This window comes from Ipomoea nil, unplaced genomic scaffold, assembly GCF_001879475.1.
Source record: "Ipomoea nil cultivar Tokyo-kokei standard unplaced genomic scaffold, Asagao_1.1 scaffold3394, whole genome shotgun sequence".
NCBI classification, from domain to species: Eukaryota; Viridiplantae; Streptophyta; class Magnoliopsida; order Solanales; family Convolvulaceae; genus Ipomoea; species Ipomoea nil.
In genome coordinates this window covers 114236-140973 of record NW_017619822.1, presented here as the reverse complement: position 1 = coordinate 140973, position 26738 = coordinate 114236, and the positions used below count along the sequence as shown (strand labels likewise).

Genomic DNA, 26738 nt, shown 5'->3' with positions numbered 1-26738 from the left:
TAATAATAATAATAACCTTATTAAATTTATGTTAAGAGATTATTGGACTAACAAATTTATTAACAAAATCAACTTAATAATAAAAACGACTCTAAAAATAAACAATAACTATAAAAAGTTTATTAAAAATAGCAATAAAAATAATGCTTATCAGTCCGAACGGTATTTCCAAGTTGGCGACTTCGTGTTGTGAAGGAGGGAAGCTAGCCAACCCTTAGAAGGAGGAAAATTCACGCAGAAATGGGAGAGACCCTATATCAGTGAGGAAGCCATTCGCACAGGAACATACAATTTAAAGACAATAGGAGGGAGGATGGTCGATCGAATATGGAACTCGGAGCACTTGATTAGATATTATCAGTTACATTTTGTAATCATGGTCCGCCCATATCTATGAATAATATTTTGTAATCATGGTCCACCCAGATTATTTACTTAAATAAATTTGTTGAAATCACTTTTGCAATCCATTGGAAAGTTAGAATCAAGGCTCAGCAACCTATTAAAAAAAAAAAAAAAAAAAGATTACAACAAAAAATTGTTTATTTCAAATATAAGAATTCTCGAAGTAATTATCTAAAACATTATTTCAAGTTCTCGGAATATAGCTAAGGGAAAACGCAAAGGAACTACTCATCCCCAGTAATGTCTTCAATAAATATCTGCTCGAGTGGAACATCAAGGACATTGCTGGTGTCAATGTGAAGAAGGTCAGCAATAGGAGAACATTTGCGGGTGGCATCCTTCTCGGCAGTAACACCATCGACTGCACCATTCTCGGCATCGGGATCAGGATTTTCTTCTATCACAGGCAAGCCCATGGCCACTGGATCGAAACTTGAAACTTTTTCGCGTAGCACCGGAAAAATTTGTTGTTGCTTCGTATACATCCCAACCTCAAAAGCAATTTGAGCCTCTGCTTCAACCGCTTCTCGGCCCGCTTTGGTCTTGAGGAATTCACAAACAGCTTCAGTGTTGCTCATATAGCTCATCACATCCTCCTTGTACTTGGTGGAATGCTTATAGATCTTCTCCGCCTCGCTAAGGGCAGCAGCATGGATGGCACGAGCCTTCTCATGATCTTCTTGCTCCTTCTTCAACGCAACTGTAAGTGCTTCACGGTCCTTCCTCAGCACCCCAAGCTCGCCCTCCATGGTGCTTAGAGATCCCTCTCGCGCCAATAATAGCCCCTTGAGGCGTTTATTGTCCTCAATGAGGCCTTTATTATCCTCAAAGAGGGCGTCCGCCACTCGTCTGTGATGGGCGTGAATGACTTGTCCTTCCTGCATAGCCTATAGTGACGGATAAGGTGAGACATATCGAAACAGGGAAATAGGAACTTAAGTGTAAGAAATTAACCTCAAAAATGTGTCTAAGATACTGCTCTTGTAGCAAATTCACATCCATGGCGGCCAAGTAATTCACATTCGCAGGGGGAGCAATGCGAGAGGCATACTCAACCGCATCAAGGTTACCATTTATTATAGATGCTCCGGGAAGCACGTCCGCTCCTAGTCGAATCAAATTGGTCCAGACACGTGAACTTTGGTCTGCAAAATTTTCTCCCTGCTCAGGGGGCTGGGAGGAAGGAATAGAGGCCCTAGGTGGAGTAGAGGTTAGAGTTGGTGGGGGCAGCGTCACACCCTCAGCAGCTGCAACCTGATTCTTCTTTCCATTCCCGCGAGAATTGTCAGTCTTATTACCTTTCTCTGTTTTACTTTTCTTGGGCGGAGGATTTTGTGACTGCGACTGGTATCGGTCGAATCTTGAAGACATAGCACCTGCAACAAATGGAAACATTGTTAAAAGGCAACATCAATAGAAGGATACCCGTCAGTTTTAGGGCAACTGGTCGAGTTCTCATAAAACCCAACTTTGCAAGCTCCTACTCAGTGGTATAATTAGTGACCTTTAAGGGGCTACCCCTCGTTAGCTCAACTACATCCTTACACGCAGAAGGACGTTTATCTACAAGTGGGTGACACCGCACTTGAGATCCCCACGGCGTTAAAAGGGGGTGGAAAGCCGAGAGAAACAAAAATAAATTTTAGTTTCAACACCTTATTAAAAGTGACACGGTGATAAAAAAAAAAAAAAAAAAAAAAAAAAAAGCTTGAGACGGGGTCTACTAGAGACAACAACGAAACATTTACCCTCTCCTGACGACCTACCAACTAAAAACAAAGTTTGGAAAAGACTTAATGTAGGTTTTATTCCCCTCTCTCGGCATACAAAAAGAAAGCCAACAATCGCTTGGTGGCCATTAGGAACAAACTGACCCGGGACTATCTCGTAATAATTTAAAAAGTCTACTAGAAAGCTGTGAAGAAGAAACCAAAGTCCTAGTTGCATGGATAAAAGATGGATCCCAAAATACATATCTTAAGGAGGATTGGTGATATTGGCGTGAGACTCAGGAAGGATAGTCAAAACATCAAGACCCGCAAGTCCTTGGATTTCTTCCCAATCATGGGAGTCTAATTGAGAACGTATGGATATGATAAGAGAATTGTCGAGAGGGAGTGCAGTGTAACACCCCCATTTTTATAACCAAAATTTCCTTAAATATTTTTATTCCTTAATTGAAAAATTACTAAAATCATAGCGGAAACATTTACTAACCAAAAAAAATAGGTGTTACCGTCACGCTCAGTTATTTCTCCTATACCCAAATGCTAAGGCTAACATTACAACATCGGAATAATATCTCAAAATCAACTTAATACATAAAACTAAAATTACTATACAACAATATTTTCCTCAAAATAACAAATAAATAAACTTTATTCCTTCTCAACTTGAATTCATCCCAAATTCCTATCCATGTTCACCTAAATAAATAATTTTACACAAAAACATAATGTAGACAAAAATTAGCATAAGCTAAGTAAGTTCCACTTCACCCCGTAAAATATAGGCTTGGATATTTATATTTTTAAAACTCAAATATTTTTGTACTTTTTCCAAAATTTATGTGGAGATACACTTTACCTTGTAAGGAGAATTAATATTTATTTATGGAGAAGTAACCAATCCTTTTTTTTTTTTTAAATTCACTTAGAAACTGGATTAAACACTACTGGAAATTCTGAAATTTCCGACCACCTGAAAATGATCTTAAATTAAGTTGATACCAAAAAGTCAAAAAAGTGGTCAGAAATAGCAACAAAGATTTTTCCAGATACCAAAAGTGGTCGGAACAAGACTTTCAACTTGATTTATAATCACTTTCAGGTTGTCGGAAATTTCAGAATTTCCAGTAGTGAAAATCTATGTGCACACCCCAAGGGATTCTGAGCCACTGGGTAGTATACGATCCAAGTAGTCAAATTTTCCTACTTATTACCACTCAAACAATTTGGAAACTGGATCATAACCTGTGTGTACACCCTCATGGCATTCCAAACCCAATGAGTAGTAAATAACATAAGTGAACAGTAATTCTCTTTACTGAACACCCACACAATCATAATGGTTTCTCTAAAATCACATTATTTCTCCGCAGATATATATACTATTCTTCAAAAATAAAATTTTTCTAAAATATACTTTTCTCCAAATATACAATTCTCCAAAATATTTTTCAAAACATTTTTTTTTTCTCCACATAATTTCTCAAATAATCATTTTTAGTCCACAATACACAGCAGTAGTACAAATTTCACCATACAAATATATATATTACACAAAATCATTCCAAGCCATTTTTTTTTTACACAACACACAGATTTGACACGTAGAAACCAATTCTCGATATTTCGAGAATCACCACTCACAATATTACCATTTATTTATAAATGTACTTGTGTTCACATACATAACATATATCATGTAATACCACATATAACATCAATACATACAATACTTGAGAGAAATAGTAGTGTTTGGTGAACATAAAATCTTACCTTTAAAGTCCAAAATTTCTATCAAACACTTAATTGCATCCTAACCACCTTGATTGGAGAACTGTGAATCACACAAATCTAATAATATATTACTAGCTAATACTACTACTATAAATTATTATTATTAATATTATTAATTATTAATTGCCGTATCCTCACTATCCATCCATCATTATCTCAATTCATTATCAACGTAACATTTCCTTATCATCTTTATCATCAACCAAAAGAAAATAAATATCCAAATTAAATCTCACCAATAACCTTGATAAACTTCGTTGGCCACCACACCGCCGCACCACTCGCCAAACGTAAAACTCCGCCGTCGACTAAGGAAGCGAGAGAGAAATGGGTTGAAGAAAAATGGTGAGAGGGAGATCACGAGAGAGCTAGAGACGAATATATATATATATATATATATATATATATATATATATATATATATATATATATATATATATATATATATATATATATATATATATATATTTTGTCGGAGAAATAAGGAAGGCCGAGAGGGATGGAGTGAGAGTCTAAGAGAGATGGATTGTTATATATATATATATATATATATATATATATATATATATATATATATATATATATATATATATATATATTTTGTCGGAGAAATAAGGAAGGCCGAGAGGGATGGAGTGAGAGTCTAAGAGAGATGGATTGTTATATATAGCAGTGTATAACGTATGTATATATATAGTCTATAGTTATATTAATTAGGATTATGAATTGAATGTTTACATATATATAATACGTTACTAAAATAGAATAGGAAATAGAATATAGAATACATATATGTTAGGAAATAATACATATACGTGTGTGTATATATATATATATATATATATATATATATATATATATATATATATATATATATATATTAGGAGTATAATAAATAGAATAGGAATCATAGTATCCATAAAATAATATTGGTCAAATAATCTCAAAATAATTTTTGGTCAAAATATAACAAAATAATTTATAAGTAAAATAGTATAATTATGGATGATATAAGATCATATAAGTAAAATAGTAATGGGGATTGCAGGAAGATTTGATGGGAAAAGCCCTCTTGACAACAAAACTTTATTTGCTAACACTTTACTGGGCGTTTGGTTGGAGGGGGGGAATTATGTAGGAAAGGAATTGTAATTTCATGGGAGTTGAATTACTGGGAATAAAGTGTGAATTTAAATTCCAGTGTTTGGTTGACAGGAATAGAATTACTGGGAATTTCAATTCCAATGTTTGGTATACATGAGAATTGAAAGGGAATAAGTAGTATAAAGTCAAAAATGTCCATTATTATTGTTAGACATTAATTTTAGGTTAAAAAAGGAAGGGATAATTTTGACTCATCACTATCTTTTTTTCCCAGGAATTAAAATCCCAGGGGGGAACATGGGATTTTAATTCCATGAAAATGAGGGAATTGCAATTCCCTCCAACCAAACTATGGAATTTAATGGCCTTTGGAATTATGTAGGAAGGGAATTTAAAATCCCTCCAACCAAACGCCCTGTTATGGTGGATTTGGAGATGGAAAATCGAAGCCATCTTCAATAATGTAGCAATCGTTATACCCGGCCTGCACCACGGCGCACACAACACTGTGCGTCCCGCGCCTCCCAAAACGATATTGGATCTTGGAGGCATGGCTTTGCATATAACATAGGGAGGTGCTCACCACTGGAAGCAGAGGTATGGTCTCTCCTAAAGGGGATCCAGCTAGCCGCTTACCTAGGGCACAAGAAAGTGATTTTTGAAATGGATGCCAGTGAGATTGCGAATCTCATAAATAATTCCATGCCACCTATAATATCCTTCTTGGCGGGTAGAGGTGATCAATCGAGAGCAAAATTGTGCAGCAGATTTCATGGCTCACCTGGCCAGAACCTTCTCCAGAGGCTTGCATGTGTTTGCTTCACCTCCAGAGGATATAAGGGGCATTCTGGAAGATGACATGTTTGGTTTGCCTTGCTGGCGTTTTGTAAATAATACTTAGAGGACTATATTTTGTTTTACCTGGGTTTCCTCCTACCTGATAAATAAATAAATAAAAAATATTAAGAGCCTGAGGAATAAAATAAAATAAGGTAACAAGGATATGATAATTTAATAAAATTAACTCCGCACGCACATATGGTTCTCATATAGTGTCCAGAAAATATGAGGTATCACATGCGGGGCTTACACCTCTTCTTTTTTGGACATGTTCTAGGCATTGATGAATTAGAAGACGATGGGTCAAGAGTGTTGGGTAATATGGTTGAAAATTCCCAAAAATAATAATCCTACGAAAAGATTAATATTATATGGGAAAACAGAAAGAATTGGGAAGGAAAAGGTTGAGTTTTTGGGTAGGGATTTAGCACGAGTTCGAACTCGAAATTCTTTTCCTTAAAACCTTATTTGCTACCTCCCACAAGTGCTAGGAGCGTTGTAGCCTAGGTTTCCCAGGATAAAACGTGCTACGATTCCTTGTTTAAGCACCTAAACAAGGAACCCGGCAAACAAAGCAAAGCTGGAACACAGATTAGCTAAAGAAGAGAGTAGAAGCAGAAGTTTTGAGATGAAAAGTTACTGGAATTCCTTTGTTTCTCACTGTGTGTAAAATGCTACTGCTTCTACCTCTCTTTATATAGGGATGTTGGAGTGATAGCATTCAACATGGCCATTAAATTGGTGTTAAAACAAATTGTGTAACACCTGTAACGGTCACCACTAAGTAGGATTAAACTCAGAATTTAAAAATTGGAATTAAAACAGTATTAATTCCGTAACAGATGAGTTTAATCAGACCGTTGGGGTGCATGGAAAATGATACCGAAGTTAGGCATAACTTAGCCCGCAAGGCCAGCCCATTTCCGGACGACATTCGTGCCCGTAGGTGCCGGCGCACGCGAGCTCGGACTTGATTCCAAGCCTTTTTCATGTCCTCTAGTTGGATTTTGATTTGCACCCCGCCCCCCCCCCCCCCCCCATCCCCCCGCGCGAGAGAGCCTCTATGCTATACAATTCTACAAACTTGAAAAGAGCTCATGTATATAATGGGGGCAAATCTTGTTTCCAAACCAATGTGGGACAAAGTCCTACATTTTCCCTTCATTTCCCAACTTAAATGGATCTACTTTGAGAATCAATATCTCATTCACCCATTATCCGTTTTGAGCGTACAATATATCAATCTCTTCGTCTTACTACGAAGAATCCGAATCCACTTTGACCCGACCCAAATCGGAAGTGGACCCCACTGATAATTGTACCACAAAATAGCCACTTAATATGCAATTTTATGCCATTTTAAGCTAATTTTTCCAACAAAGAGTACACAAGGAACTTGTAGAAGATTATCATAGATGGGAGAATGGTCATAGTCATCAAGAATGTATTCCTCGTCATCAAAAGGGAGGTCATCACCATCAATCGAGTATACGACATCGATTAAATATAGAAAAACTAACATGGTCAACAAACAAGCCCAAATACTCAAATACAGGAACGCTCTGTAAAAAAATAAAATAAAATAAAATAAGATTAATTAAAATTATTATTGTTAAAAAAAAAGTTTAGTCAAAATAATCATGGGCCTCAGCCAGGCCATATGGCCGAGGCTGCCTCGGCCAGATTTTGGTCGCGTTAAAATAATAATTATAAAAAAGGAAAAAAACCAAATATATATTTTAAAAAAATCCTGGCTGAGGCCTCGCCTCGACCAGGCCAAATTGGCTAAGGTTGGCTAGGCCGAATCGGCCAAGGACGCCTCGCAAGGCAATTTATATCCTACACCACGGTGTGCGTTGCACTATGCGCCCAGATGCAAAACGACGTCGTTTTAATTTTTTTTTTTTTTTTTTTTTTGAAATTTCCTGCCCCAGTGAATGGCAGTAGTTTTTTCTTAAAAAAAAAAAACTCCGTTGTTCAAGAATGTACATAATGGTATACTAGAATACACATAATTGTATACATGAATGTACATAATTATATAACAAAATATACATACTCTTTTTAAAAGATAATACACATAATCTAACATAATACATAATAAACATAAACTTTTAACGTAATACACATCAACTATTAATATAATACACACAAATTTTCTAATTCGAATGTACATAATTGTATAAAAAGAATGTACATAATTGTATAAAAAATGTACATAACTGTATGAACCAATACACATAACTATATGAACAAATACACATAATTGTGTGAACAAATACACATAATTCCAACAACTTCTTACCGCGCCTCCCAAAACGACCCCAAAACAATGTCGTTTTGTGAGGCGCGCGGCGCACAGTGCTATGTGCGCCGTGGTGTAGGGTATAACGATTGGCCTCGCTCAGACTATGCTAGTTGAGACTGCCTCAGCCGCTCAAGTCTTAAAAAAATTACTATTAAATAAATAATGAAGAAGAAGACAGAAAACTTACAGGTGGAGACAAAGAACTGGTGGCAGGATGGTCAGAATTACTATGTATATGTTGAAGGTTTTTATTGAGGGGAGACATAAAATTAAAATAAAAAAAAAGTAAGAAAATATTTTGAAATAAACAGAAGGCAGGAAAATATTTCGAAAATAAAAGCATACATTCTAGGATACTTAAGAATCTTTGATGCAGGATTAATTTGATAGAGTTTTACTCATAAGCCAGCTCAAACACATTCGCAGACTCGGGAGTAGGGGGGCTGGTGACAGAATAATGGGACAAGCACTCGATCCGGGCCACCAACAAGCACCTCACCCGAAACTACCTAGAAGTCCAACGAACAGAATTATTTACTACGGGTCATTATTTACTACCGCTCATTCAGGACAGGGAAATAAGTGCTCGACTCCTCGTTATAATGTAACAGTTATTTACCGTTAGGAGACTAGTATAAGTAGAGGATTCTTTGCTGATCAAGACACGTTCTAATTCTTATACCAAAATACTTAGCAATACAACTTGTTACTCATATATTGTAATCTCCGGTAACTTATTTACGTCAATATATAAATTATAGACATACATAGACGGTAATTATTATTATCTTATTATATATTATATATTGTTTATTTTTAACAAAAAAAATATACGTATACAGCAAAATCCATTTATATGTTTTTTTTTTGTTTTTTTTTTTTTATTTCGCATAAGATTTCATATATATCAAAACTAAAATTTTAAAATTATATATATACTAGTTTTTTACGCGAAGAATGCCCAATGTCTTTTTTTTTTTTTTTTTTCTAAATAAGTACTTTAAAGTATATCAATGCAAGTTTATATTAGAATTATTCATGCATAGATAATTGAATGTTGAATTTGTGTATTTAAATAGATAATTCTAAGTTTACAAATGCAAGATTGTAGACTTTTTAAAATAAAAAAAATTGATAAAAATTTATAAATATTTTTAAATAGACTTTTATAGAGTCTTACAAAATTTTAAAAAGTTTTGAACGACTATGTGAAAGTTAATAAAGCTTTATTAAAATTTATCATTTTAAAAGTTTTTAAAATTTACAAAGTCATAATTGAATACACCCTTAAGTAAGGTCGAGGAAAAAGAATTTGCAAAAAAAATTTGAATCAAGAAATAAATTTAGGAATAATTTTTAAGAATCAAAGTAATAGCACCTCTGTCTATTGTTATGTTAATCGTACCGATATTCTTGGTTCGTGTTATTGTGTTAATGTTGTAAATTTTTTGTGCACCGAGGAATTGGAGTTGCAGTTGGGGCATTGGGGTGAACGCGGACGGTCGCTATCGGTTTGCACACGGTGTCACGTGTAGTTGCCCACCGTCCTTAATAATCAACCATTATTATATATACTAATTTTTTTACGCGTATTACGCGATTGGGATGATGTCCAATATTTTTTTTAAATAAGTACTTTAAAGTATATCAATGCAAGATTATATTGAAATTATTCATGCATAGATAATTGAATATTGAATTTGCGTTTTTAAATAGGTAATTTTAAGTTTACAAATGCCAGATAATATAGTCAAGATTGATTATAATTGTCAATAAAATAATTGTATAGGTATGGTTGAAACCAAATACGGAACATAAGGGAGAGCAAATAAAAATTAATGCATAAAATATTAAATATATACTAATATTGAAGACCTAACTGTTGATTGCCAAACAAGGACATTGCGAGGTAGTTTCTGACTTCAATTTATTGTGTGATTTGAATACTCTTTTTGTCAATAAACCCCGAATTAGTTAATATGATTGACTTAATTGTATTTTTTTAATTTTTTTTTATTTTTTTTTTAAAAAAATTATTATTATTATTATTATTATTATTATTATTATTATTATTATTATTATTATTAAATATATGTATACCCTTATGTCAATTTACATGTTAATCTAAACAACTAATTTTTTAAATATCTTTTTACTCATCGTTGATATAATTCGCATGTCAAATCCGCTAACGCTAACCCCTAACTGCTGACTGTCAAATAATGACATTGCGAGATAGTTCTCACTTTAATTTGTTGTGTAATTTGAATACTCACTTTGTCAATAAATCCATCAAGTAGTTAATATGATTGGCTTTATTAATTATTTTTTTTTCTATTTTTTCATGGTATTAATAAAATACTTGATAAATAAATATATAGCATTATTTTGTATTATAACTTTGATATTTAATTAAAAATATAGTGTACTAAAAAGATAATAGATAATGTAATTAATATAATCAATTGATGAATTTAAATGTAAAGAATTTTTACATTGGAGAAAAATAAAGACAATATAACTAATAAAATTATTTCTCTTAATTAATTCTCTTAATTATATTTTTTCTTAATAAATATAATTAATAAAATACTTGGTAAATAAATATATAGCATTATTTTGTATTATAATTTTGATATTTAATTAAAAAATAGTGTACAAAAAAGATAATAGACAATGTAGTGAATATAATCAATTGATGAATTTGAATGTAAAGAATTTTTACATTGGAGAAAAATAAAGACAATATAACTAATAAAATTATTTCTCGTAATTAGTTTATTGATAATGAATAAATTTTTTTTTTTAAAATAAAGACATTGTAGGACAATGTAGCGAATATTATCAATTGATGAATTTTAATGTAAATAATTTTTATATTGGAGAAAAATAAAGACAATATAACTAATGAAATTATTTCTCTTATTTAATTTATTGATAATGAATAATTTTTTTTGAATAAAGACATTGCAGATACATAATTCTAAATTAAAGAAATGCATCTGTATTATTTTTTGTTGTAGCTACTAAATTATTATTTTAATTTAATAAGAGTAAAATAGTGTACTAATTATGTCAATTTTGATTAGGATGGGGTTCGAACCTAAGACATTTTTTATTGAAATTAATGAGTAAGTTAACGGTGAACTAACAGAAATTAACGGAAAAGATAATATTTAACGGAAAAGTTAACGGATAATCATATTCATTAAGGATAAATTAGTAAATCTTAAGGAAAAATTAAAATCCGATCAATCTGAGCCATTCATTTGATTAAAAATTTGACCGCCATTTATAGTATATATATATATATATATATATATATATATATATATATATATATATATATATATATATAGAATTAAGTTCCAATGCATTTAAGTGCTTCCTATGCAGTTGTGCGATTTTAACGTGTGTCAGTTTTGTACTTTAAATGCGTGAATCTTGTGCTTAATGTGCGTGAGGTTTGTGCTTAATGTGCGTGATGTTGTGCTTAATGTGAGTTGTTGTTGAAAACTTAAGTGAGTGAGTTTTGTGTTTAAGTGCGTGAGTTTTGTGCTTACGGTGCGTGAGTTTTGTGCTTAATATGCGTGAGTTTTGTGCTTAATGTGAGTAGTTGTTGAAACTTAAAGGTGTCTGAGTTCTGTGTTTAAGGTGCGCGCGGCTTGTGCTTAACATGCGTGAGGCTTGTGCTTAACATGCGTGAGTTTGTGTCCTGAAGGTGTTTTGTTTGTGTGTTTAATGTGCGTGTGTTGTGTACTTAAAGTGCGTCAGTTAATGTTTAATGTGCGTCCAACCGCACAACCGCACGGGAAGCCCCTCTCGCACCTGAACCCTTCCTATATATATATATATATATATATATATATATATATATATATATATATATATATATATATATATATATATATATATATATATACTAGTTTTTTACGCGCATTGCGCGATTGGGATAATGCCCAATGTTTTTTTTTTTTTTTTTAAATAAGTACTTTAAAGTATATTAAGAATTAAGAATTTGCGTATTTAAATAGGTAATTCTTCTCCCAAAGGTTGAGTCCCCAACCCCAAGGGCCCCCCAAACTCCGACCCGACAGAGCATTGTGGGAAGTTGTAAATCACGGTGACTCAATGGTTCAGCAGACAGGACCAAATGCCGATGCGAACAAGGAATCTGCCCACTTTGGACATAATTCCCGCACTGCCGCCGCCGAGGTTCCGAGGTTCAAACCTTGGTCTCTTCTCCCAAATACTGCCCACTAAACCATTGAGCTAAGCCCGTGCGGGTTAAATAGGTAATTTCTAAGTTTACAAATGCAAGATAATATAGTCAAGATTGATTATAATTATCAATAAAATAATTGTATAGGTATGGTTGAAACCAAATACGGGACATAAGGGAGAACAAATAAAAATTAGGGCATAAAATATTAAATATATACTAATATTGTTTGAGGAGATTTCGACATTAGGATTTGTGGTTAAGTTCTATTAAGACTTTAATATTAGAATTAGATTAATGGTGTAATTATAATTCTATATTAGACGTTAATATTAGAATTAGACTAACGGTGAATTAATGGTATTTAACGGTAAAGTTAAATAGATAATCATATAATTAAGGATAAATTAGAAAAACTTAAAAAAAAATTAAAACTTGAACAATTTGAACCATTCATTTGATTTAATAATTTGGCGGTCATTTTTTCTACCCAATGTTAATAATTAAATAAATTCGTTGGTCAAATCCGCTAATATAATCCGCTAACTGCGAATTGTCAAACAAGGACATTGCAATGTAGTTCTCACTTCAATTTGTTGTGTGATTTGAATACTCTCTTTGTCACAAAAACTCTCAAGTAGTTAATATGGTTGGCTTTATTAATTATATATTTTTTTTAATTTTTTCATGGTATTAATAAAATACTTCGTAAATAAATATATAGCATTATTTTGTATTATAACTTTGAAATTTAATTAGAAAAATAGTGCACAAAAAAAGATAATAGATAATGTAGTGAATATAATCAATTGATGAATTTGAATGTAAAAATTTTTACATTTGAGAAAAATAAAGACAATATAACTAATGAAAATATTTCTCTTAATTAATTTATTGATAATGAATAATTTTTTTTTCACTGAATTAAGACATTGTAAGGACAGTGTAGCGAACATAATCAATTAATAAATTTGAATATAAAGAATTTTTATATTGTGGAAAAATAAAGACAATATAACTAATACAATTATTTCTCTTATTTAATTTATTGATAATGAATAATTTTTTTTTGAATAAAGGCATTGTGAACACATAATTCTAAATTAAAGAAATGCATATCTATAATTTTTTGTTGTAGCTACTAAATTATTATTTATATAATTTAATAAGAGTAAAATAGAGTACTAATTATGCCAACTTTGATTGGGATGAGGTTCGAACTTAAGACTTTTTTTTTTATTTTTTTTTATTGAAATCAATGAGTAAGTTAAAGGTGAACTAACGGCAATTCTTAAAATTTTAACGGAATTAGTAACGGTGTGTGGGTATTTTAGGAAATTTTAGTGTAAAATTTAAATCTTATCAATCTTTTAATTAATCTGAGCCATTCATTTGATTAAAATCTGTGACCGCCATTTTTTCTTCCCATTATAGGCCTAACTCTCTTGGGCTCTTATTAGTATAGTATAGTATAGTATATATATATATATATATATATATATATATATATATATATATATATATATATATATATATATATATATATATATATATATATATATATATAGAGAGAGAGAGAGAGAGAGAGAGAAAGAGAGAGAAATTTTCAATTTTGCTCCACTGACTATTGAAGTTATGTTAATTGCAACACTTGACTTTCAAAAATGTTAATTTAGTACCTTGACTATGCAATTCTTATCAATTTTGGTCACGCCGGCCAAATTACCGGCCAAATGTGACCGGAAAATTTTAACTCATTAAATAAAAGGAGCAAAAACGTCATTTCATGTAATTCAAACCTCCTCTTTTCCAACCTCCTTCTTGCTTCTTCTCCGATCTCATTCTCCTCTTCGCTGCCGGCTTCTAACTCATTAAATCGGATGACTCTTTCCTCGTCAAAGGCGTCCACGACGAGCTCGAGATCACAAGCTCATCATTTTCTTTCTCCTTCTTTGCTTCTTCTTCCGAAAACGCAAGTACAGTCACATGAAAATCGATTCCGTCTGATTCCACATGATTCTTCACTCTGCATGCCTCCGGCGACTGAATTTCCGGCTATATGGGGTTGAGGTGCTTGAGATATGGCTAAACATGGCACCACTGTAATATAATGTAATCCTTTCTAGCCCACTAGCAACAATATAATCAATAATATCTAGACAGACAAACAGACAGAGCAACTCGATCTAAACAACTTACTGTCCATTATTGCACTACAAATTAAACCAAACTAAGATAAAAGTAAAACAACTATATATAATGAATGAATGAATCAATCAATCAATCTTGATAGATGAGAAAAGACGATGCCCGAACATGAAGGTGGTGAGGAAGCTGATGGCTCCCGTGGCGAGCATGATAGCCAGCGCCATCAACAACGGGTAACCCAAGTAGAGAAGCTCTAAAACAGGTCCACTGTGGCTCTTGAGGTCGAAAAATAGGTAGTTTATGGAGTAGAGGAAGATATAGAGTGCCACCGAACCCGACGCAAAGAAGGACTTCCACCACCACCTCCAGTCCTCCACACATAGCTGCATGTAAGTGAGGACCAACAAAACCTCAGCGCACACGAGCACAAGGAGGATGAGGACAATGAAGAGGAACCCAAAGACGTAGTAGACATGTCCTAGCCATATGCTGTACATGATGAAAAAGAGCTCAATGAAGAAAGTCCCGAAGGGGAGTGTTCCTGCTCCTATCACTAGAAACCATGTTGGGAATCTCTGTGCCGGGATTTCCCGAGGGATTTGGTTGGTTTGATGGGGTATTCCAAGTGGGGAACCCAGGCTCAATCAATCCACCCATTAGAGTCAATGACACCGAGATGCAGAACCACAAGAGAAGTAGAATAATGTAAGTGAAGAGCGGGATTGCCCCAGTGCTTTGGCTTCCCCAGAGGAGCAAGTTGAGGATTATGAGTATTGAGAAGGCAATTCCAGAGAAGAAACAATGAACTCTCTATGAAATCGAGAACCACCCCAACATAGCCTGCCACAATCCCCAACAACAGGTAGAATGACAGCATCCATGTGATCAAGCTGCCCCGTGAAGCCGGTGACATGAACCCAAGAGCTGCAAAGAAAATGGTGGCAACAGCCATTCCCAAAATCTGGCACCCATATCCCACCACCATGCACAGAAGCTCCACGCTCTCTGGAGCCCTGAACACATTCCCAACCACTAGTTTCCACCCAGATAGCTCCTCATTCATCTGATCCTGAGCCTCCTTGCATTCCGGAAGTAGAATCAAAGATGGAGAAAGCAAAGGATGAGCTTGTGATCTCGAGATCGTCGTGCACGCCTTTGACAAGGCAAGATTCATCAGATTTAATGAGTTGGAAGCCGGCAGCGAAGAGGAGATGGAGATGGGAGAAGAAGCGAGAAGGAGGTTAGAGAAGAGGAGGTTTGAATTACATGAAATGACGCTTTTGCCCCTTTAATTTAATGAGTTAAAATTTTCCGGTCACATTTAGCCGGCGTGACCAAAATTGATAAGAATTGCATAGTCAAGGTACTAAATTAACATTTTTGAAAGTCAAGTGTTGCAATTAACACAACTTCAATAGTCACTGGACCAAAATTAAAATTTTCTATATATATATATATATATATATATATATATATATACTAGTTTCGATTGGGATAATGCCCAATGTTTTTTTGTTAAATAAGTACTTTAAAGTATATTAAGGCAGGATTATATTGAAATTGTTCATGCATAGATAATTGAAGGTTGAATTTGCGTATTTAAATAGGTAATTCTTCTCCCAAAGGTTGAGTCCCAACCCCAAGGGCCCCCCACACTCCGACCCGACAGAGCATTGTGGGAAGTTGTAAATCACGGTGACTTAATGGTTCAGCAGAAAGGGCCAAATGCTGATACGCACAAGGAATCTGCCCACTTTGGACATAATTCCCGCACTGCCGCCGCTGAGGTTCAAACCTTGGTCTCTTCTCCCAAATACTACCCACTAAACCATTGAGCTAAGCCCGTGCGAGTTAAATAGGTAATTCTAAGTTTACAAATGCAAGATAATATAGTCAAGATTGATTATAATTGTCAATAAAATAATTGTATAGGTATAGTTGAAACCAAATACGGGACATAAGGGAGAACAAATAAAAATTAGGGCATAAAATATTAAATATATACTAATATTGTTTGAGGAGATTCCGACATTAGGATTTGTAGTTAAGTTCTATTAAGACTTTAATATTAGAATTAGATTAATGGTGTAGTTATAATTCTATATTGGACTTTAATATTAGAATTAGACTAACCGTGAATTAACGGAAAAGTTAAATGGATAATCATATAATTAAGGATAAATTAGAAAATCTTAAAAGAAAAAAATTAAAACCTGAACAATATGAACCATTCATTTGATTTACTAATTTGACGGTCATTTTTTCTACCCAATGTTAATAATTGAATAAATTCGCTGGTCAAATCCGCTAGTATAATCCGCTAACACTAACCGCTGATTGTCAAACATTAAAATTTTCTATATATATATATATATATATATATATATATATATATATATATATATATATATATATATATATATATATATATACTAGTTTTTTTACGCGCATTGCGCGATTGGGATAATGCCCAATGTTTTTTTAAATAAGTACTTTAATGTATATAAATGCAAGATTATATTGGAATTGTTCATGCATAGATAATTGAATGTTGAATTTGCGTATTTAAATAGGTAATTCTAAATTTACAAATGCAAGATAATATAGTTAAAATTGATTATAATTTTCAATAAAATAATTGTATAGGTATGGTTGAAACCAAATACGTGACATAAGGGAGAGAAAATAAAAATTAGGGCATAAAATATTAAATATATACTAATATTAAAGAGCTAACTGCTGATTGCCAAACAATGACATTGCGAGGTAGTTCCCACTTCAATTTGTTGTGCGATTAGAATACTATTTTTTGTCAATAAATCCCCCAAGTAGTTAATATGATTGGCTTAATTATTTTTTTTATTTTTTCAAAACAATTATTATTATTATTATTATTATTATTATTATTATTATTATTATTATTATTATTATTATTATTATTATTATTATTAAATATATGTATACCCTTAGGTCATTTTACATGTTAATCTAAACAGCTAATTTTTTTAAATATTTGTTTACCAATCGTTGATATAATTCGCTGGTCAAATCCGCTAATATAATCCGCTAACCGCAGATTGTCAAACAAGGACATTGCGAGATAGTTCTCACTTTAATCTGTTGTGTGATTTGAATACTCTCTTTGTCAACAAATCCTTCAAGTAGTTAATATGATTGGCTTTATTAATTATATATATTTTTTAATTATTTCATGGTATTAATAAAATACTTGGTAAATAAATATATAGCATTATTTTGTATTATAACTTTGATATTTAATTAAAAAAATAGTGCACAATAAAGATAATAGACAATGTAGTGAATATAATCAATTGATGAATTTGAATGTAAAGAATTTTTACATTGGAGAAATATAAAGACAATATAACTAATAAAATTATTTCTCTTAATTAATTTATTGATAATGAATAATTTTTTTTAATAAACACATTGTAGAGATAATGCAGCGAATATAATCAATTGATGAATTTGAATGTAAAGAATAGAGAAAAATAAAGACAATATAACTAATGATAGGGCGAGGGTCTTTAATGTTCGGACTGACTCGTCAGATCATTCTGCTTTGTTTCTAGATTTGGGAGGGGTGGATCATGTGGTGAAGCCCCGGGGTTTCCGGTTTGAGAATGCGTGGTTGCTGGATGGTGGTTGCAGGGAGGTGGTGGAGAGGGAGTGGTCTAATACACCGGGTTTGGCTTTGCAGGCAAGGCTTGGTGTGTGTGGCCGGGGTTTGAGGAGGTGGGGGGGGGGGGATCGCCATCATAAGTACGGGAAACGGGCAGAAGGGATTAAAAAGGAGATGAATATTTTACGGGGTAGACGGGACCCTGCTTCTTTGGCCCGGTTTAGGTAGCTTGATGAGCATTTGAGTGTGGTGCTAGCACAGGAGGAGGTTTTCTGGAGGCAGCGTGCTAAGCAGCACTGGCTTCAGGGGGCTGACAGAAATACTAAGTTCTTTCACAGGTATGCCACGTACCGGAAGAAGAAGAATGTGATTCAGAAACTGAAGGATGGGGGTGGTGTTTGGAGGGAGGGCAGTGCCTTGGATGCAGTAGTCACGGACTATTACAAGCAGATTTTCACCTCGGGGGGAAACCCAGGAATGTTTAATGTTGATACCCTGCAGTCGCGTGTGTCCAGAGAACAGAATGATGATTCGTTGCGCCCCTTTGAGCCGGAGGAGGTGCGAAGTGCCTTGTTTTCTATGGGCAAGGATAAATCTCCGGGACCGGATGGCATGAATCCGGGCTTCTATTAGGCCTTCTGGGATGTCATAGGTAACGATGTTTCTGATTTTGTGCTTAATTGCTTGTCTGAGAAGTCTTTTCCTGCAAATTTGAATGATGCTAATATTGTATTGATCCCAAAGAAATGCTCTCCTGTGTCTGTATCTGATTTAAGGCCGATAGCTTTGTGTAATGTGTTGTATAAAATCATGGCGAAGATGATTGCAAATCGTATGAAACCGCTACTTGAGGGGTTGATTTCTGTTTCGCAAAGTGCTTTTTTGCCAGGTAGGTTGATTTCAGACAATATACTTATTGCGTCTGAGGTTGGCCATTATTTGAGGTGGAAACAGTTGGGGCAGGTGGGGTGGGCGGCCTTGAAGCTTGATATGGCGAAAGCCTATGACAGGATGGAGTGGCCTTTTGTGCAACGGATGATGACTGGATTGGGCTTTGATGATAGATGGGTCCAGTTGGTAATGTTGTGTGTGCAGACAGTGCGGTACAGGGTGCTTGTCAATGGAAAGTCAACGGAGGAAATAGTGCCCACGAGGGGGCTGAGACAGGGGGATCCGTTGTCTCCTTATCTTTTTATAATTTGTGCTGAGGGCTTATCGTTGTTATTGCAGGATTCTCAGGCAAAAGGTCTTTTACATGGGTGCAGAGTAGCAAGAGGGGCTCCGGCTATCTCACATCTGTTCTTTGCAGATGATAGCTTGCTTTTCTTTAAGGCTAATATGCAGGAAGCCCAGGAGGTAAAGAAATGTTTGGGGATTTATGAGGCGTTCTCTGGTCAGGCTGTTAATTTCCAGAAGTCCAGTATTACGTTTAGTCGTAATACACAGGCGGGGGTACGGGACCAAGTGGCAAATGAGTTGGGGGTGGGCCAAGCAGAGGATTTCGGAAAGTATCTGGGTTTACCTTCGGTTGTGGGCCGTAATAGAAGGGCAGTATTTGCGTATGTAGAGCAAAAGTTGAAACAGAGGTTCGGATCATGGAACAAAAAGTTGCTGTCTAAGGCTGGAAAAGAAGTACTCTTAAAGAGTGTAGCGCAGGCAATGCCCACTTACACAATGAGTATTTATTTACTTCCTGTGACTTTGTGTATGGCTCTTGAAAGGTTGATGAACAGGTACTGGTGGGGACAGAGTGGCTCGCAGAATAGTATACACTGGATGTCATGGGATCGAATGTGTGTCCCAAAGAAGTTTGGAGGTATGGGTTTTAAACGAATACGTGAGTTTAATATTGCTCTGTTAGCCAAGCAGGGGTGGCGGTTGTTAACCAGTACGGAGTCCCTTGTGGCTCGTGTGTTCAAAGCCAGGTACTATCCTACATCCTCTTTTTATGAAGCCACAATTGGAGGCAACCCGAGTTATGTGTGGAGGAGTATATTGGCAGGGCAGGCGTTACTAAAGTCTGGTTGCAGGCGTAGGATTGGTAACGGAAGGGCCACGAGAGTGCTTAATCATCCGTGGTTGCCTGATGCTACAGATCCATATGTGGCCTCGACCCATCCAGAACTGGGGCAGGAGCTGCTGGTTTCGGATTTGATTGATAGTACCACGGGTGGATGGAATAATGGTCTGCTAGTTGAGTTGTTTGCCCCACGTGATATTATGTTGATTAAGCAGCTGTCTGTGTGTTTGGATTATGATGATGACTGGTTTTGGGACAGGGATCTGAGGGGTTGCTACTCGGTTAAGGATGGATACAGGAGGATGGGAGAGGTCAATGGCCCGTTTATGCCAGTGTGGAGTAATTTGTGGAGTTTACAGGTCCCCCCTAGATGGAGAATTTTTATGTGGAGAGCATTGTCTAATATTTTGCCCACTCTAGATAATTTGTTGAATAAAAGAGTGGAGATAGTTAATATTTGTCCAGCTTGTGGTATGGATGAGGAAAATATCATGCATGTTTTATGTACTTGCCCTTTTGCATCACAGGTGTGGAATATCTCTCATCTGCTAATCCCTGCTTTTGACAACAGGAATTTCACCCAATGGACTGATCTCTGGCTTGGTTCTACGAGTCCTTACAATGCTGATCAACAAGGGAGGATTTGTGGCATGTTATATGTCATCTGGACTGCTAGAAATGAGGCTGTTTGGGATGGCTTTTTGCCAATGCCATGTGTGGTGGTAAGGAGATTCACAGTGAAGTGGAACTCTTGGACTACTGTTGAACAACAACGTCGAAGCACCCTCAGTGCCCATCAACCCGCCACTACAGCAATGTTAGACGATGGTGTAGTATGTCATGTTGACGCAGGCTTTAATGGACCGGCACAGGCGCCGGCTTTCGGTTTTGTAGTGCACGAGTTAGATGGAACCTTTGTGGCGGCAGGGAATGTCCCGATTATTTGCCCTTATGACCCTCTCCTGGCGGAAGCAATGGCTATGCGTGAGGTCTTATCATGGCTAAGGGAGAATGGATACTCGAGGATTTCTGTGTGTTCCGATAGTCTCGTTTTAGTTTCCAGTCTGAAGCATGCTAGTTCTTTTCGTACTTATTTTGGTAGTGTTTTGTTAGATTGTAATCGTTTGCTGTCTGCTATGGCTAGATCAGTTGTTATTCATGTTCGTAGGAGTGTTTTACAGGATGCCCATGTTATGGCTAAGCATGAAACTGCCTCTATGGCGCGAACTGTCTGGAGGGATTTTCCTCCTTCTTTTCTTGAGCCTGGAATGGCTAATGCATTATAAATTGGTTGGTTTTCAAAAAATAGAGAAAAATAAAGACAATATAACTAATGAAATTATTTCTTATTTAATTTATTGATAATGAATAATTTTTTTGAATACATAAATTGTAGACACATAATTCTAAATTATAGTAATGCATATGCATTTTTTTTTTTTTGTTGTAGCTAGTAAATTATTATTTATACCAACTTTGATTGGGATGGGGTTCGAACCTAAGACCTTTCTTATTGGAATCAATGAGTAAATTAACGGTGAACTAACATAAATTAACGGAAAAGATAATATTTAATGTAAAAGTTAACGGATAATCATATTCATTAAGGATAAATTAGGAAATCTTAAGGAAAAATTAAAATCTGATCAATATGAGCCATTCATTTGATCAAAAAATTTGACCGCCATTTTTTCTACCCATTATAGGCCTAACTCTCTTGGGCTCTTATTAGTATATATATAATATATATATATATATATATATATATATATATATATATATATATATATATATATATATATATAGTAGATATATTAAATCCTTACGAAAAGGAGTTTTCCTAGACAAGGTAATTTAGTTCTCACGTCATTAAAACTTCTTAAATTATCGACAACAAAATTTTAACAAATAATAATTTATTTTTTGAATACTACTAACTCTGTTATAATGTGGTATCTGTTCACAGTGTTGCAAAAATTCTGCCAAGACACCGATTAATCGGCACCTAGGCGCTAGGCTCTAGTCAAACGCCTAGCGTATCACCATAATCGGTGATCTAGGCGGTTGACTGGTGATAGGTTATATACCCCTGGTCCGTGTTAGCGTTTATAGTCGGGTCGGGTCGAACGGTTCGGGTTTTGGCCTATAGGTCGGGGTCAAAGGTGACGGGTCAAACCCGAGATGAGTCAAACCCGAACCGTTCGACCCGACCCGACTATAAACTCTAGCACGGACCAGGGGTATATAACCTATCAGCCGGCTAGGCGGTCGACTATGCCGCCTGGGTCGCCTAGGCGCTGACTAACTAAGCCTTCTATGCGCTTACTAGGTCTCCTAGGCATCGCTTAGGCTGCCTAGGTAGACGATTAGCTATTGTTGTTGTTTTTTTTTTTTTTTTTTTTAATAGGTTGTTTCACTCAAAACGACATCGTTTTGAACGAATAATCCTAATAAATTGCTCAAACTCTAGATGCTTTTAAGTTAATATTTAATATTTTAGTATTAACTATTAAAGTATTAAATAGTTTATCATTATAAAGTTTTAAACAATTAAAAAATTTTAAACAAATTTTTTTAAAAAATTAAAATATACATGGGCGCCTAGGCGTCGATTAATCGCCGCCTAGGGCCTAGGCGCCCCCGAGCATCCAAAGACCGCATAGCGATTTTTTCAATCATGTCTGTTTATAGCTACTTTCTCAATTTACTGTAGCATTAAGAGTCAATACTACCCCAATGATAATTTATTAATATATTTATTATTTAAATTTAAATATTAATATAACAATTCTTACATAAAAATATATTAATCAAATTGTCTCATTTTACTTGTCATACTGACTATTCACCAGCCAAACTAAATATTTCTTATTTGATTATTTTTTATTTGGGTCACACTTGTGCGAGACCGTCTCACAGATCTTTATGTGTGAGACGGTCAGATCGATATTTGAATGTAATACTTATACTAGCAAATGCAATATTAAATTAGCAATAAAATGTTTGATACATATAAGGGAAAACATAATACTTTTGAGGACAAATGCAATAGTTTTATATTTTGATATAAAAGTATTACTTTTTTTTTTCATCAAATTATTATGTTTTCCCTTATAACTAATGTTGCACTTATAAAGAAAAATGTAATACTTTTACAGAGAAAATTTCAATTTTGGTCATATGACTATAGGGGCTTTGTTAATTTCAGCACCTGACTTTCAAAAGTGTCAATTTAGTACCTTGACTATGTAATTTTTATCAAGTTTGGTCACTCGGGTTAAATTGCCGACCAAATTTCACCGAAAAATTTGAACAGTTAAAATAATGAGGATATTTTAGTCATTTCACATCTCTTTCGTTCTTCTCCGACGAATTGATCTTTTCCGGCGGATCCGAGGATGAGGTGGGCTACGATGCTTTCAACATTATCCAAAAAGAGAAGTATTTATTCAACATCAATTTTAGCATAATGTTGATATAGAGAAGTTTTAGAATAAATAGGCACCAACATCAGTTTTAGCATTTCACTTTCTTCTTCGAGCAAGCCTTTTTTTTGGCCGTAAAAGCTTTCAACCGGAATTTTGGCAGGAAATGCGCTGGACGAGCACAAAGAGAAGTGCAGTTCAAAGATTTTTAGGTCTACCGATATCTCAAGCTCCCCTTACACAAACAGTCAGATGTTTTCAACCGGAATTTTGGTCATCTGAACACTAATAAATCGCCAGCGACGGCTTGGACGAATGAGTTTAAGTATGCTTTGGAAGGTGTGCTGTTGCGACGAATTCGCCGGAGAAGAAGGAAGAGATGTGAAATGACTAAAATACCCTCATTATTTTAACTGTTAAAATTTTTCGGTGAAATTTGGCCGGAGTGACCAAAATTGATAAAAATTGCATAGTCAAGGTACTAAATTGACACTTTTGAAAGTCTGGTGCTAAAATTAACAAAGCACATATAGTCATATGACCAAAATTGAAATTTTCTCTACTTTTACATCAAAATGTAAAAGTTTTACATTTATCCTCAAAAGTATTACATTTTCTCATATAAGTAATAAACATTTTATTCCTAATTTAGTATTACATTTGCTAGTATAAGTATTACATTTCATATTGACCCGACTCATCTCATTGACAAGGATTCGTGAGACAGTCTCAAACAGATTCGTTTTTCAACAGATTTTAGATTGTACACAAATACAACAACCATTCACAATTTATATGAATGACTTTTTCACGAGCCATGTATCACAATTTTGACTTCAAAAATTCCAAAATATTGATTTTAAGTATACCAAATTAATTAATTCAATAAATTCAAGGGGTTAGTAGTTTTTGTCTTTTTATTTGAAATGTTTTTATGATTTAATTTTGTTTATGTTTAATCAGGGGCGGGTCCATAATGGGGGCAGCTGCCCCTCCCCCCGGCGCCCCACCCATCCCTTTGTATGTACAGTTTAAACGTGTATGAATATTAGTGCGTGATGATGAAGTATCTATTTATGGAGTCAACCTCTAGACCATTGAGTATATTCCATATGGATTTGTTTGGGCTAGTTGACCTTGTAAGCTTAAGTGGAAGAAAATATACTTTATTGGTAGTAGATCACTACACTAAGTATACTTAGACTCTATTCTTGAAGAAAAAGAATGAGATCGAAAGGCTACTGATCGAGTTGTTAAAGCAGTTGCAAAATGAGAAAGGCACAAGCTAGCATTGTGAATATTCGTTCAGATCAAGGAACTGAGTTTGTTAATCATGTTATTAGATATTTTTGTGGAGAGTTTAGTATTCTTCATCAACTTTCAGCTACAATGATGCCACAACAAAATGGTGTTGCCGAAAAGAGGAACCAAACACTCAAAGAAGCCGCAAGGTCAATTATTGTACTTTTTGGATTGCGTAAGAGATTTTTGGCTGAAGATGTTAACACAACATGTTACACCCAAAATCACTCCATAATTCATAAAGTTTATGGGAAGACACCCTACGAACTATGGAAAAGCAAGAAACCAGTTGTGAGCTACTTCCATATTGTTGGTAGCAAGGGTTTCATTCACAACAATGAAAATTTGAATCTTAAGGCTTTTAACAAGAGAGCAAATGAATGATTATTTCTTAGATATTCAGTAGTCAGCAAAGCCTTACAATTACTAAACAAAAGAACCATGGCGGTAGAAGAATCCATCCGTGTAGTATTTGATGAGGGAAGCATCAACTGAGAGGTAAAAGACTTGTCCGAAAAGCTCAAACAGTTGGAAGTTTGAAGAGGTGATCAGTCAAAACAGAGACCTACATCTGAACAATCAGATCGAAGGGTAGATAACAAAGACATAAACCGAATAGTTGATTCTGAACCATCAGAGAATTTTACCGTTCGACTACCAAATCAGTTACATTTACTCGAACAATCAGAAGAAGTTGAAATTAAACCAAATATTTCTGAAGTAGATGAACATTCTCCTCCAACAAATTTTCAACCAAATTTAAGATGGTTAAGAGACCATCCTCCAAACCAAGTAATTAGATATGTGAGACAAGGACAAAAAAACAAGATAATCCATTCATGAAAGTATGATGGTTTGCTTTCTTTCACAAATTGAACCTAATGTGGTGGAAGAAGCATTAAGAGACCCAGATTGGATCCAAGCCATGCAAGAAGAGCTCCATCAATTCGAAAGAAATGATGTATGGGAGTTAATTCCTAGACCTTCGCTCTAAAATGCAATTGCGACGAAGTGGGTATTTAGGAACAAAATGGATGAAAAAGGAGTCATTGCTAGGAACAAGGCTCGATTGGTTGCTAAAGGATATTGTCAAGAAAAAAGTATAAATTTTGATGAAATCTTCGCTCTAGTGAGAAGATTAGAGGCCATAAGGATTTTCCTAGCATATGTCGCTTACAAGGATTTTAAAGTCTACCAAATGGACGTCAAGGGTGTTTTTCTCAATGACTTATTAGAAGAAGTATATGTTGAGCAACCACTGGGATTTATGGTGAATATGGGTGAGGATAAAGTCTACAAGTTGAAAAAGGCCTTGTATGAATTGAAACAGGCGTCAAGAGTTTGGTATGACACCCTCTCGTGTTTCCTAATCAATTGTGGATTCACAACATGTAAAGTTGACAAAACCCTATTCCGAATCAAGGATGATGACCATATCCTATTAGTGCAAATCTATGTATATGACATCATCTTTGGAAGTACTAACCCTTCACTATGTGAAAAGTTCTCCAAGCTAATGAAAACTAAGTTCGAGATGAGCATGATGAAGAACTTATTTACTTTCTCGAACTGCAATTCAAGCAAAGTAAAGAAGGAAGTTTTATAGACCAAACCAAGTACACTAAGGACTTAATCAAGATGTTTGGTGTTGATGGAAAGTCTTCCGTTAAGATTTCAATGAACACTTCGTCATGAATGGACGTTGATAACAAAGGAAAGATCCCTTTGTCTCCAGGCTACCAGACACGAAGCCCCCCCCCCCCCCCCCTCCCCCCACCCTTTTTTTTTAAATTTGGTTAT

The 26738-nt window shown here is 34.8% G+C and overlaps 2 protein-coding genes and 1 pseudogene across 2 annotated transcripts; 1 reads left to right on the top strand and 2 right to left on the bottom strand.

The window, feature by feature from the left end:
- Window positions 1–620: 620 nt before the first annotated feature.
- Window positions 621–4241, bottom strand: LOC109171117. The gene is made up of 3 exons (XM_019320247.1): window positions 4163–4241; window positions 1360–1781; window positions 621–1292 (listed from the first exon to the last, which is right to left on the bottom strand). The coding sequence occupies exons 2-3, from the start codon at window positions 1774–1776 to the stop codon at window positions 630–632; spliced, it is 1080 nt and encodes a 359-aa protein (XP_019175792.1). The 5' UTR covers window positions 1777–1781; window positions 4163–4241; the 3' UTR covers window positions 621–629.
- Window positions 4242–14676: 10435 nt separating this feature from the next.
- Window positions 14677–15722, bottom strand: LOC109171084 (annotated as a pseudogene).
- Window positions 15723–19001: 3279 nt separating this feature from the next.
- On the top strand, window positions 19002–21497 carry LOC109171082. The gene has a single exon (XM_019320214.1). The coding sequence runs from the start codon at window positions 19002–19004 to the stop codon at window positions 21495–21497; it is 2496 nt and encodes an 831-aa protein (XP_019175759.1).
- Window positions 21498–26738: the final 5241 nt, after the last annotated feature.